Source organism: Anser brachyrhynchus (assembly GCF_964034855.1).
Source record: "Anser brachyrhynchus genome assembly, chromosome: 2".
Taxonomy (NCBI): domain Eukaryota; kingdom Metazoa; phylum Chordata; class Aves; order Anseriformes; family Anatidae; genus Anser; species Anser brachyrhynchus.
In genome coordinates this window covers 25,866,306-25,881,417 of record NC_137695.1, presented here as the reverse complement: position 1 = coordinate 25,881,417, position 15,112 = coordinate 25,866,306, and the positions used below count along the sequence as shown (strand labels likewise).

General features: G+C 39.2%; 1 protein-coding gene and 1 long non-coding RNA gene across 7 annotated transcripts in view; one reads left to right on the top strand and one right to left on the bottom strand.

Annotated features, from left to right (window-relative positions):
• CALCR (calcitonin receptor) overlaps positions 1–15,112 on the top strand; it is a 183,380-nt gene that overhangs the window by 98,044 nt on the left and 70,224 nt on the right. For 5 of the 6 annotated variants that reach the window (XM_080577829.1, XM_080577824.1, XM_080577826.1 and 2 more), the window contains 2 exons: positions 2,281–2,368; positions 12,194–12,347. In XM_080577829.1, coding sequence (XP_080433955.1) covers positions 2,321–2,368; positions 12,194–12,347 — 202 coding nt within the window. In that variant the 5' untranslated portion in view covers positions 2,281–2,320. Of the gene's footprint in view, positions 1–2,280; positions 2,369–11,832; positions 12,020–12,193; positions 12,348–15,112 lie in introns of those variants that run through there. The other variant, XM_080577828.1, reaches the window with a different exon arrangement.
• On the bottom strand, positions 5,751–11,787 carry LOC308188620. The gene is made up of 3 exons (XR_013945649.1): positions 11,535–11,787; positions 7,519–9,899; positions 5,751–7,007 (listed from the first exon to the last, which is right to left on the bottom strand). It is a non-coding gene; the product is annotated as an uncharacterized lncRNA (long non-coding RNA).

Genomic DNA, 15,112 nt, shown 5'->3' with positions numbered 1-15,112 from the left:
TGGTCCACCCTTCTGTCCAGAGTCTGACAGGGTCCATCTCGTGGGGCTCCCCTTTCTGTGAATCTTTCTGCCTCCACGCTGTTTCTGCCCTGCCTATATATCACCACTTTTTCCCCGTACCTGCCTTTTCATTTCAATGTGCTCATTATCCTTCATCCAATATTGATGCTAACCCAAGCGTGTGTAGTGCTATGGCCCATTCGTATGGTTGAGTAGAGAAAAGCTACTTCTCAGTCAGGAGCTTTATACTATCATTGTTAAAATCTAGCCTGTTGAAATTGTTGTCACTGGAAAAGACTCCTATGAAAAAGGAAAAAAAAAGAGGTACTGGATTTTAAGTAGCATGTCAGCCATTCTTGTGGTTAGAGCTGGCTCGAAGAAGAAAGACTAGAAATACCAAGACTATATAAGATTTTGTGTGGGAAATAATTCTTACTCATTTACTTGCATGTAGTATCATGTGGCACAGTCATCACGGTTGACAAAGGGGAAAAATAATGTGTTAAATATTTTACAGATTTTTTTTTTTTATAATTAGGAGGTATGGGAGCAAGAAGTATTTTAAATAGCTTCTTCAGTACGTAGCTACAAATGTTCACAGAATCTCACTAGGCTAAAATTTACATGTAGCTACAGCTGTAATCCAACATAGTGCTGCAAGCACTTCCAGCATTAAGAGCAGGAAAAGTAGATGTATCACAGGTTAACTTCAATTGATATTGATTTGGCTTATGCTTTCTAGATCACAACATTGTGTTCATCTCTGTGCCATTTATAGCAAGTGGTGTATGTTTTAAAAATGTCAACTGGTTGTAGGGCAAAGTCCTCCCTTTACCTACTGTTTAGTACATCCCTGTAGGCGCAGCAGAAGTAACAAGGCTAGCAAGAAGAATAGAAGCACCTGCAAGACTGGCTTTACACCACATTACAGAATGCTTTATACTACAGTGCATAATTGTATGGATACACATATTTATGCATATGTGTCTGCTCATTGGGCAGCTGACCAAGGCCCACTGTTTATACGCCCATGATTTTTTTTGGCAGTTTTTAACCAATATACACTGCAGGAAACAGTATACAGAAGATGGCGTTTTCCAGGCGTTTTCCTCAGATCTAGCTGTCCAATTTTTGCTTCAGTTGAGTTGTCTGTCATTGCAGCTCAAATACGAATATATGGCTGACAGCATAATTATGTATTATTTCTGTGTCATTTGCCTGTCCCATTACCTCTGGCACACCAGAATGTTTCTGGCAAGGCTCAGACAGTAACAAGACCACTTCTTATCAGAGGCAAATCCTCTGAACCCTCTTTTCCATCATTTTGTGTTCATGTAATCTCAGTGACACATGACTGCAACACTCCCATTTGTAGGAGATCACATCCAGATGTATTAGAATGTAGTGGAAGTGACACACCTTTATTACATTTTGAGATTGCGTATTTCTTCTTTAGATAAGGACAGTTGTCTCATATTTTAATTCCCTCTGGAAATGGGTGACATTCCAGACCATTTCAAGATGAAAAAAGCTGTTACAGTTCTGTGGCAGAAACAAATGTTATACAAGTGATTGTGTTGCTCACTACATGTAAAGTAGACTAAGCATCCAAGTTGGTTTGCCTTTTTCCCATTAAATTTCTAGGGTTTGGATATGTAGGGTACTCTCTACATTGTTTGCTCAGGTGGAAAACACCTCACTCTTAATTTTTGAGATGCTTCAAGAGTAAGGGTGTGGTAGACAGATCCCTTTCTTACTGTGACAGAAAGTGACCTAAAGATATGTTTCTCACCTGTGGTCCACACACTTCGAGCAGTCTTTACAACATTAATAGGCACAGTGTCTTCACAAAAGCCGTGTTTCTCATTCTAATGCAGAAGTTCTGTTTTTATAAAACTGCAAAAGATGTGTTAATGCAAAGAGTTCCGCTCACTTTAACTCACACAACTGCCATGCGGTATGATGATGTAAGGTGACCCATGGATAGTTTTCCTAGAAAGGAGAGATGGGTGTTGTTATATTAAAGAAAAAGAATAACAGAAAGTTGCTGATCAAGTTCCCTCCAAGCCTGTGGAGTCTTGGCCATGCTCTATTTCTCCAGTACTTTTTGTGGCTGAAGCAGTCATTTTTGATGTTGGAGGGTTACTCTGCCATGTGTCTGCCCACAGTTCAGCTGAGCTAGCTGCACTGGGTAGCGTGAAAACCCACTATTTACCTATAGGAACTTATTATAACAAATAAAGTCTAATGCTGGTTTTGTTTTTGCTCTTTAATTCCCAGAAGGGTCAGCTACAACGTGTCGCTCCAGGAAGACTCCACAATGAAAAAAACAACCCACAGTTGCTTCTTACTGATTATCCTTCTTATTGTAAGTACGAGAAAAATGAACTGCTTATGACACCTGCCAAATTTAAACTTGTGGTGATGTTCAGAAAACTAAGGAGTACTGGATTATATTTGTTATAGAGTACAAAAGGAATGAGTTCCTTTGCTGATAAATTTTGAAGTAAGGTTTATAAAGTTTCTAAACAAGATACCTCATAAAAGCTTGAAATTGAATCTACTGTTCCTTGGTGAAACAGAACTGCAAGTCTGAGAAGGTAATGCACATGATTTTTCATTTTCTTATTTGTAAGAACTGTAGTACAGACCACAGCATATCATTGACTTGGAAACTTAAGTGTTTGAAAACTTCCTTAACATTGTTGTGTGAGACTTTTACTGACTTAAGTAATTGTGGATTTTCACTGTTTATGGTTACTCTGCAAAAAAAGCAATGAAAGCAATAGAAATGGCAAATTACAATGTAAAGTTTAGTTATTTGGTTCAAACACTACTTTCAACTGTTTAATCTCAATATTTCTGTTACTCCAATATCTGCCATGTGACCAGGTAATTATCATTCTAAATATGTAGCAAATTAATTTCTACTTGACTAAATACGTCTCGTGTAAGTTGAATGGTTTCTCTGACCTCTGCTTGTGAAACCTCAAATGGTTCACAGTTATGATAAAATCAAAGACATTGCAGGTAGTCAGAAATGAGGACACTACTCAGATCCTCGGCTGCAGTGCAGTCAGTATATGTCTGAATGATGTTACTGGGAATAAGCATCTCTCTGCCTCAGTGTTGTCTGAGTCACTTGCATGCCTGATGCCACCTTTTTCCCCAGTTGTTTCTTTGTTCCTGAAGAAAGGTTCATGTCTTATTCTTCTTGATTGTGTTTTGTTGGCTAGCTCCTCATGCCCCTCTGCTTCTCATCTTCTCTTCCAGCAGCTGAATGTAGAAGTCTCCCCATCAGCTCACACCCTTTCCGGGAATAAATTGTAGAAATGGGGCTATAAGACAGAGTGGGGAACAGCAGACTGCTCTCCCTGATTTGTTTGTTGGATTGTGTCCCTCCTTCTCTTTCAGACTAGCATAACTTGCCCACAGTGCTGTTCACCACTTGCATTTATGTGAACAAAAAGTAGGTTAGGGAAACAGAGAACAGTAAGAGAACAATGGAATAAAACAGCGAAATGAGATCATGGAGAAAACAGAACAGCAAAGAACACCTCACGTTGGTAAAATACTGAATTCATAGTTCAGGATTAGGACCTTCAACCAAAGAAGAACTAGAGAGCAGGAGGAAGAACAGAGGAGAGTTAACATATTTCTGTTAACTTGGTCTCAAAAGTAACTAACACAGAATTAGTTAATGATCTGAAGAATCATCCTTGTGATTGGCAAAAATCTTCTCCCTTGATGCATATCAGAGTATTCTGGTTTTTGTGGCATTTTGTGGCTGTTACATATAGCCCTGCAAGGGACGCACGTAGCAATGCTCTGGCTGGGACATCATGCATGTTCGGAGATCTCTCTAAGCCAAAGAGCCCAACAGACATCAGCTTCCTTCTGTATTTGAATAATCCTGGCTGGTCTACATAGCATAACAGGAGCCTTGGCAAAGAACTGCAATTCTTCCTATAACAAAGTGAAGCCAACTGAAGGAACAATTCCAGGTTATTTTTCTTCCTCAGACAAATGACAGGACTGTAAATATCCTGATAACTAGAATTGTCAACAGATCTTATTGAGTGAGGTGTTCTGACCTACAGCATGGATTTATAGGTCAGCCCTGAAGGACTGGGCTGATCCTTCCCCTGTTATCTACAATTTTTTAAATCTCTTACCCATGGTATCGTGCATGTAGTATTGGTTCTGTGCTCCTTAACGCAATGTTCCGGGGCTAGGACTTTAAGAAACTCTGCGGTGAGATCTGCATCCCCTTCCTTTTAGACATCTTTGCACCAGAGGTCCTGTCTGGATAACTTAAGCACAAATTTCTTTACATTTTCACTGTTCCAATCTCAATATTCCATCCTTTTCCATTGCAGTGGCCATACTGTGATCTAGTTAAACACCTCTTAGATCAATTTATCTTCTGGTAAGGGATAAGCTACAGTCATAGAAGGAGACCATGAGCAAACTCTGTTTTCTTGATAGCACTTGCCAGAACACTGCTGTTAAATCAAATATGAAAAATATTTGGCAGTAGCCATCCTTCCAAAAAATTTCTTCACCTGTAGCTCGTAGAAGGCATTCATTTTTTACATTTTATTTGTGGCCTGTAATAAGAAAAAGGTGTCTCTTTTTCTCTTCCAAAAAGACCGCTCCTGCTCTTTTGGATCTTCTAATCACTTTTTGGTTCCCAGAGCCACAAGCCCATGGGAGTTCCATGTCAGCCACTGTCTGAGGTTGAGGAAGATGGAGTAATCAGAGTGATTTGTGATATAGGTTATTGCCCCTTCCTCTACCCACCCCACAAACCATTCTCCAGATTCTCTTTTTTGGTGGCACTGATAGTTTACTGTCGTCCTATTGTCTGTGTCCTGCACTCCCAGTGCACTGATGAATGCAAATTCTTCCAAAGCAACACAGCCTAATGTGGTCCTAGCTTTCCCTCAGGGCTGCAAGCCCTCTGATTATGCTGTTTGTAAGTGCCAGTCCTGTATCTCTTCTTGCATGTTTTGTCCTAGACCCTAGTTACAAGGTGTCCATAGGGTCCCTTCCCCACAGTCTCCAGCGTTTAGACCAGTCCTCAAGTGGTTTTGGTACCTTATGATAGAAACCATCTCTCTTACCTATGTAATTTTTACATAGAATGGATAGCATTTTATCCTTCTATGAAGAGGTCAATAATAATTGTCCTTTGCCAAACAAAAACTATTTAAAGCACTAGTTGCTCCAAAACTCACCTGTTAAAAATGAAGATTTTTTTAATTGTCTCTCTGACGGCTCCCCTTGCTTTTGGATGTACAGTGATGGCAATGCTTCCACCATCACCAGATATTGCTCTGTAATTCAAAGTGAATTCCACTAGAAATGTTAACTGTTCTTCTCAAGGAGTATTTCTTAGTTCACTTTATCCCTGGTAGTATTTTTTCAGTAATTATTGAGAGCCACAGAATGTGACTGAGATACGTTTCATTAAGCCCCTGGGTGCTGGAGGAATTAGTTCATCTCCTAGGTGCACATTTCTCTCCACAAGAAAGACAGAACATCAGCACGGTGTGTCCAGGGGCATCAAACTGCAGAGAATGAGAGGGACGAGGAAACAAGCCTGGGTCTTTTTCCTATGTGACTGATCAATTTTGCAGGACATTGGGAAAAGGGAATTGTATTTTCTACCTCATTTTGTCAAGTAAGAATTCTCATCTAGTGAGAATTCCATCTCTACAGATGGTGGTTTGGTCTTGCCCTGTAAATGAGGATGGATGCAGTAGTTTTTCTCACATATTGCAATTTTGTTGTCCTGAGCCAACCACAAAGTGCTCAGTAAGGACAAAATGAATGCTGTAGCTTAAGACCACACCATTATTCAATTAGATCAATTTGACCAAGATTGTATTTTAAAATAAAATCATTTTGAGTAAAAAACAAATTGTACAGCTTCATTAAGTCCAAACCTGTCAAATTGCTACCAAGCCTCGGTCACTAAACTATACACGGTCTAGTGCATTGTGTCAGATCCTGAAAGGCTTGTGAATAATTTCAATTCATAAAACATGGAACATTAATTACATGAAAGCCTAAATGTAATTTTAGGTAACTGCAAAAACTGGCTTATTTTGGAGCACGGCTTTAGTAGGTTGGAGTCTCCAGAAGCCAATTAGTAAAACATTTGCCACCGTGATGAGGGCATAGCTCATGGCGCACGCGTCTGATCCCTCACAGCTACCAGTCAGATATATTCACCAGTGAGGTGGCGTGTCCATGTCCTTCCCTGAGCTCCTGCTGCTGTCCAGCTTTCACCAGAGGTCTCTAAAAGCCGTGTCTGTGCAGATAATGTACGGATAAGACTCCTCCTGCTTAAACACTCTTCCAGCATCTGGTCCAGAGCAGGTCCCACCCTTCAGAGGGCAGAAGAGGTGCTGAAGAAGTGCATATTTTCCTATGTAGCTATGGGTTGCTTCAAGCTGTAAGAAAGTGGACTTGCAAATTCCAGAGCTCTTCTCATGCAAGGAAGATTTGGGAAAGTACTTTGCTGATGATATAAAGTTGATGAGAATTATTTTGAGAATTTCAGACACAGGCTGCCCACAGTTTTCCAGGAGAGAGAGGAGTGCCCTGCTCTGTTCTGTTCACCTGAGGTTCTGGGGTGAGCAGGACCTTTTTGTCTCTTTGCTTTTTAATAAAATAAGAATGTAGCTGATTGCCCTAAAGAGGTCTCTTGAAAGAACACAATTAGAGTTGAAGACAAAATCTGTGAAGCATTCTGCAGCCTGCCTTTAAGCCCACAGTTTGCATCAGGCTTTCCTGAGAGTAAAGCTTCCTCGTGTGAGCAGTACTGACTGCTGCAATGGAAAAGAACTGTCAGAGAGTCGTGAGCTGCTTTTCATTAAAAGTGCCTTGTCCTCATCTACTGCAGATGATAATCTCTTGCTTTACACGGCTGCCAAAATCGGCAATATAAATTGTATGGGATCTAACTGTGAGATGTTTCCATCTTGCTTCAACAGCAACTGAGGAGGGAAAAAATGTAAAATTCAGAGGTTAAGCAAAACATGTCATGTTGAGGTACTTCCCCAAAGAAATTGTCTGCTGTTTCTAGGCACATTTATAATGAATAAGAAATCATTGCTATGTTTACTCAGTACCTTCTGCTAATGACCTTCCTAAGGCATCACAGTGGTTTTCTTCTCTGTCCTGACACTCGTAGCTGTGAATAGTGTTTCAAACACAATCGAGGTACAATGGGGGCTCTGCAACTAGGCTGAGTCATGCTGAGCACTCACTCAAAGATGTGATATATTGAAGGATAGGGGTTTAGTGACCCACAAAGTGGTGACTAAACATAGCAGTTTTAAGAGAAATGTGCCAAGTGTGTTTTTGAGCTATCAAAATCGATAACAAACAGTTGTAGCATCCAGAATCTGAAATATATTTTGACTGAGCTCAACAGTAAATGTTGCAAAATTGCTGCATTTAATGGAAGGGGGGGGAGGAGTAAAAAGGAAGGAAAACTACAAATACCTTCTTTTCCATCGTGTCATGTACAGTCAATAGTTCAAGCTCCTTGATGGTGGAAGAAAAATATTTGTGGATCGTATCCAATATTGTATGGGAAAAAAGTTAATTTTATGCTTGCTTTATCTGGATTCTCTCTTGCAGAAATGGACACAGTCTTGCATATGTTAATAGCAGGTGTCTGTCTTACAGCAACCGGGGCACTATTTACTATTTTCTGCATAGTTTAATAATGAATCCAAATTGCTTTTTTTCTACCAATTCTACGTATAAAGTGACCTTCAGCATTGCTATCAGCCTGTTATTTCTCTTTGTCATGATAATTCACTTCCTTATAACAGTCATTTGTCAGGTGGTGGCTTGGTGGTCGTATGTATGACGTCATTTACTTGGACTTCTAGGAGTGACATCATATGTACGGCTGCTAAACTGCTGCATGGGACATCACTTAAACAGTTTTCATCTGAAGAAATCACACCAATCATTTTCAGGCTCTGAACACCACATCCTGATTATTAAGTTGTGAATTATTTATTTCTCTTTAATAAAGAATATTTGTAAATGAGTGAGGAATTCTTTTATTGTATCGACACCATTTACACTTCCATCTGAAGTAACCAGTGGATGGATGGGAAAGGTTTTTAACTTGCAGTAATGAATGCTGAGTATTCAAGATTTATCTATACTGTAAGTACTAAGCAGGTGGAAATGATTTAGTCTTGGATTTTAATGGCAAAAATACATATTTTAAAACTTAAGTCCCAATGTAAGTATATATAATCAAAAAAAAATGTAATATGAGGTGTGATATATACACCTAGTCTCATGGGACATTCCCAGTCTTTCCCATTAGCATACTGCACATGAAGTTTTCCCCATACGTAGCCATGCCCAGGCTTCTTCTACCTCCAATAAGAGAATATTGACCCAGATATTTCTTTCTGCCCCATTTGCCCTTTTCTCACCCCTAAGGTAAGGAGTGCCAGAATAATAAAACAAATCAGGACTGTACTAACATCTTTGTCTGACTGAGCCCCAAGAAGGAGTACCTGGCTGGATCATCACCCCACTGAGCTGAGTGGGAAGACTGCCCCTGGCTTCAGGGAGGTCAGGTGCTAGGCCCCAAGCACCGGAGTGGTGGTGGACACGCGATTCTCTTGCACATGGTAGAAAACACTAATATTGCAAACAGAGGTATGATTGCTCACCCTCCAGCAAGCCAGCAGAATTATTTTTTGTTAGTCAGCTGAAACGGTCATCTTGTTTTAAGGTAGAATTAAATACTGTTCAAACTTCCACAGCCAGCTTTTCAATTCCAGGCAAACAGAAATGAGTAATAACAATCAAAGAGTATATTTGGAGGGCATATCACAGATGAACAATACCAGTAACACATCTATGTATAACCCTGTAATTTGATTTCACCCACAAGCTATACAATTACATCAAAGTTGTCTGGAAATGTGTGTGCAACTAACTTTGAAAATCTGATTCTGTGTTTGATAATAAGTAAAAAATGAGATAATAGACAGCTGTAATCTAACAGTAATATTTCATTCTTTATCTAAGTTGCTTTAGATTTACTGTAGGCCATTAAGTGATTCCCCTTGATGAAGTAATTTCCATTGAGTTTTAGTGGCATATTCTCATCTATCTTTTTAATCTGAGTGAATTCCTGGCCCAAATGTGAGCAATAGGAATTTTGCTGGCAATTTAATCTGGGCCATGATTGCTTTGCTCAGAGGTAGTAGGATGGTTACGTGGTTGAGCACTTCAGATAATTTTGGCACACTCCAAAAGGTTCATCCTATCCACCACCACAGGAACTCTCTGCCTCCAAATATTAAAGTATTCTCATTAATCTATACCCAGTAAGAGCCGATTTCTTCAGGAATTGAATTAGTCCCTCACATACAGCAAGTTATGAAACTGACTTTGAAGAGTAAGGTGTCTTCATTCTGTATTGTATCGCACCCTACAGAATTATCACCCCTCATTACAAACTGTGTCATCTTCACCAGTTAAAAGATACAAATAGAACATTCCTTTTCTGATGACATTTTACTTTTGATTTAAATTTATGTTTCTGTACTGTGCAATCTTCTGGGAAAAGTCTGTCCTTTTAAAAATGGTGGGTAAAAGATGATCCAAAACAAGTTAAAGGGAGGGAAAGATGTTCCAAAGCACTTTGAAAGTACTTGCAATTTCTATCTGTAGCTGAAGTTTGCCAATTATTTCATAGCTATGTTGTGGTTTATTCTGTACAGATAAAACAAGAGAAGCTGCAATGGTATTTATGACCAGCAACCCCAGTCTTTCTGGTCACTTAATCAGTGTGAATTGATCTCGTTTGGTCCAACAGATCTGAAGAACAGATCATCTCCTTCCTAGAAGGAAACAAAAATCAAATAAAAATAATGCTTCAGGGGAAAGAAAATTGGCAATGTTTTCCAAGCATAATCATATGGTTATGCTTTCAAAAAAGAGGTGCCTTCCCAGACTGGCCCCCAATAGCAGAGGAATCATCAAGAACAGAGACAGTGACATGAAAGTCCCCCTAGTTATCTTTGACTATAGCATTATTCCTTTCTTAAATACAAACTGTTTGTAACTAAGGTATTATTCAAAATAAGAATGAAAAAAAAAAAAAGCGTGGGCTATCTATGAATCACTTCAGGGAAGCACCGAAGCCTGTGGCTATACATGGACACAAAGGCAGACCCAAGGAAGAATGTCATTTTTTCTTTCCTGCACTACTTGCTGGATTTGGGACATTGCTTGGTTGTTTTTTAAACAATCCACATGGACACCTACTAACCCCTTTAATCTTCCCATAAATGAGGGATCCCAGATATGTTTGGCTTTGCTTCTGTATTTTCTATTCTGGCTTTCTAGATTCTTAATATTTTCACTTGTATGGCCAGATGAAATACTTCACTGTTTAAATTTATCTATACATGCACATATACACACACAAGTACACATTAAATTGTTATAAAATTGTCTCTACCAGGAAATACCTTCTTTCTTCCACCCCATCCCACCCACTCCTCCACTCCCCCACCCCCCCTTTTATTTCAAGCTCCTATTTAAGAACAATGAGATAAGCTACCATCAGTGTCTTCCAGCCTTCACATAGTAGCTGTATACAGGTCAAAATTAAAATAACATTATCAAAAGAGATTGGGTTAAATTATGAAAAAATAATTGGTGAGATAAAAGAGCATAAAACGATTAAACTGAGATGGTTTGGCACAGAAATACCTGTATAACATAATGACTTTTTTTTTTCACCTAAGTCAAACATACTGTGTTTCGCTATGTATTTTACAAAGGTGTTTTAGCTGTGCTAATGGAAAAGAAATCAATGAAATCAATGTATTAATGAGATACAGTTGCTTTGGATGTGCAATAAAAGAAGGGAAGCAACAATTTAAAAAGTAGGGTGATATTTGAACTTTAAAAACCTGTCATGTCTTTTTGTTTGAACTGTAAATGCCTACTTAAAGATTTCTGTAACAGCATTTGGTGTTAATATGAATCTCACAGACTCAAATATATATAATCAATATAATCTGAAGCATGCCCCTAAAAGACCTCAACACATCCGTTCATATGAAGAAAATATCATTAAAAATATTTAGTTACATTATTTACATGACTTGTCTAGGGAAATCCAGGCTTTAAATAAGAAAGATTCACATGAACTTCAAGCCTGTGTGCTTACAGGAGTCCTAAGCTTTGAGGCAGGCTGTAAATGACTCTGTATCTGTTTGCAATGGCTTAAGTATAGCTTTGCAGTAAAAAAGTAAAGGGTCATACAAGAAAAGTGCCACAGAAGCATTGATTTTGCTTGGGAAAGCAGAGGAACTAATCCTTTCCAATCACCTTCATGCAGAGAAGTGTCCTTATACAGGATTAAGGCAGAAGAGCATTAACTGGAGCTCCACGCTCTCATTTCCAGCCTGGCTCACAGACCTGGGCTGTGCAACAGAGGGACAGATAGAGAAAAGATAACTGACCTCTCTACCTGAGATCTTTGCCTTAGAGGTCCTTCTCTATGCCCTCCAGGCAGCTCAGAGTAGAAACACCCAGAAGAGGCCACTTGATCAAAGAGGACTGTCATTCAGGCTCTCAAATTTAGGAACACTTTGATTAGGTGCTTAATTAAGAACCGAGCTCAGGCTGTGAGGGTTAAACTCTGCTTTGACCTTAACAGCTGAAGGAGCTCAAAGCAAATGACAGAAAATATGGAAAAAAAAAAAAAAAAAAAAAAAACAGCTAGTTTCTAGACTGTGGCACTGAGGTATTTTTGTCTGAGTAGTCTAGAGAGAAATCAGCACCATTGAGAGGAAATACATGGGTGTAACTTTGGGCAGATTCATACAAAGATTTTTTGCAGATCACTAAACTAAATGAAAAGATTTTAAAGACTTTATCAAGAATTTAGTGGTCCTCCCTTTTGCCAGGAAAAAGGGCTTGGTTAAAATCCTGAGTTTACAGTGAGGTGAACTTAGTAAAAATTCAACATTTACTTTGCAAGCACTAGAAGGTCTAACATAATACTAAACACATGTGTAAATAGGTCTTTGAAGAATGCATAATAGATATTTCTGATTTTTTTTTTTTTGTATCCTACTGGTTTATTCACTGGTACTAACTGTTTTTCCTTTCTGTACAGAGAATGGTTCCAAGTCTTACTGCTACTGTAAATTATACTGATCCTACATTAGAGCCTGTAGTAACTGAAAATTCAGTCATACGACAGAAGATAATAGATTCACAGTTCAAATGCTATGAGAGGATGAACAGAGCACCTCCATATAGGAAAAAAGGTAAAAAAGATTTAAAATTTCTGTTTGTATATTGCCATGTTTGCTTTTATCAATATAAAGAAGCCTTTTGTTATATATATTAACCCATAGTTTTCCTTGGGGTTCAGTTGCCATCCAGCACGCAGCAGTCAAGTCCACACTAACTTTCCATCCTCTTAGATGCTGAGAAAGAAGAAAGATTAGAATGACCCCAGGGAATGAACAGCTTTTCCTTCCTCCCATGCAGACGATACCTCCATCAACTAGGGGAAGTGCATTTCTGTCTTAGGGCTTTGCTGCTTGAATTTCTGTGTTCCTGCTCAGGGAGTACCACTCTCCAGAATGGTCTGTGTGGTACCTTCCAGCACACTTAAGTGAAGACCTGGCTGTGAACTTCTATGTGTTTTTCTCTGGGGCAGAGTTGTCCCAGGAGGTCAGCAATAGCAGACCAGCACCTATCTGAGACAGCCCAGCAGCTCCTGCACTCCTTTGACTGGCAGCTGGATTTAAGTGATGCCACTGGGGACTGCTGTGATCATAGGAACATGCACTTAATTCATATATAACTCAGAGTGAAGACAATAGGTGAATAGGGAACGATGCCAACACTACTGAAGTTGTGCTTTCATTGTAGACTTGCCTCTGTGAGTCATGACTGAATTACAGGGCTCTCAGCAGTCCTCCAACATCTATATCTCATAAAGGGTTGGAGGTGAGTAAGGGTCTAAATCTCTTGGCTGTAAATTTGAAAGGGAGCACGCTATGAAATGGGTAATTCCCTTAATGCAAGGGGCAACTGTAGGGGTGTCTCCTGAGAAGAAAAGCCCAACATATGAGTTGAAAGCATACACTGGGTATGCATTTTCGTCACAAGCAGTTGTGGAGTCTCATACTGAGATGTCCAGGAAAGCCCAGGATCTGGCACAACTTTACAGAGCCAGCCCAGACATGGCTAACTTTTCTCTGTCACATCTGCAGTCCCCGATGTAGCCAATCTGTAGACCTGCACAAATGTAGTTTAAATGCTTCATAATCCTGGGGCTCAAAGTTGATGGCAATGAACTGCCAGGAGCTGCACGGTATCCCATCCCCAGGAGCCCAGGAGATGGTGTAATACAGGTAAGCTGCAGCAGCATTGCTGTGGCCTTGTGTCAGCAGAGCCAACGTCACAGATTTTGTGCACACATTTATCTTGTCCATTTCAAGGTAGAATTGATTACCTTAAACAACAATGAAGTAATGAAATGTGCAGCTCAAGCACACAGAATTGCCTAACCATCCCTCTGGGACAGCACAACATTCCCACGCTCCCTGTCCATCCAAAAATGCAATAGTTTCAGCCAGTGATTCAACAACATGATGTTCAACTCTACCTTTTCTGGTTTATGACTTAGACCATTTAATTTTCTGCAGGAGTTCAAAAGCACATATACGTTATGTATTTTTAATCCATATATTTGTGTGTGCCTATTTATGGATGGATGGATGCATATATATATATATATATATTGTTTCTGACCTTGAAAGAGAGATTCCACACTGTATAGATCAATGTCAGTGATTTTTTGTCTTTATAAGGCAAGCCAAAGGATTGAAAATTAAAGCTTGAAATCCCTACCAACCCCCTCCTGCACTGTCTTTCAGAAACAAGCTCAAGTTGCAAACATTTTCTACTCTTCTTTTTCTTTGATGTTATGAGTCCTAAAAGTCTTTCAAGTTTATCTCAAAGACAGAGAAGAACATGGGAGTGCCTGAAAGATAACAAATTGTTGATACAACAGCTTATTAATGAGGTGAACAAGTAGTGTTTAGCACATCTAACTTGACAATGGCAAAATATCTGTGCATAAAATCTTAGCTAATGTAGAAGTTCTCATAAAAATATGCTTTTTGCCATGCATCTAATCTGGAAAGAATTAATTTGGAATGATTTATGTTTTCCATTTTTAATCCACAGCTATTTTGACTTAAAACAGTAGTTACCAGTGCAAATTTCAAAAATCCAGACATCTTTTTACAGCTTTGTAAATCTCCTGTGAATATTATGTTTTCTAAGAAAGTCTAAATAAGAAGGACTGTCTGAGGATAATTCCAAGTGCAGCTAGAATTCGTTGACCGTATTTTACTAAATGTAAATGGCTATTGGGTACCTTCCATATGGATGTTTCAAAAACAACCTACATGGTCATAGCAGCAATTCTGAAATTCCCTTGGGACCAGTGCAAAAAAAGGCAAGATGTGTCTTCTCACTGTATTTCCATACCTTTTCTGCAACACAAACTGATTTTAAATGGAAAATAACCAAGATTTTTTTTAACGCATTACTTGAATAAACCCACAACAAGTGAGGAAGTCATATTACTGCAAGCAGTCTCATAGTGCAATTTCTGTGGACCACGTAACATTTACATAATGGGAATCAAGAGTGAGTAGTATTCTGCCTCCCTAGTTTGGCAGGAAATACTTTTTTTTTCTCATCCACTTTGCCTTTTCTGGGTCAATCCTTGTAGGGGATACAGCCCCAACAACGCTACTTTTACAGAGGGGAATTTACAGGTACCTGTCTGTTGCAAATGTTGAGAATTGAGAACAGGAACGTGTAGGATCAGATCCTACACTCGAAGTTCAGTTCAAACAGCTTTAGCAAAAAACAAGTACACTTTAGCACCTGAATGCCATTCAAAGCATAGCAATAGCAAGGGTTTTTACTGCAAAAGCTCTTTATTGTCTCCAGATGGCAATATTCCTTGGGAGGCTAGAACAGAATGGGATAAGGAACAAATCTG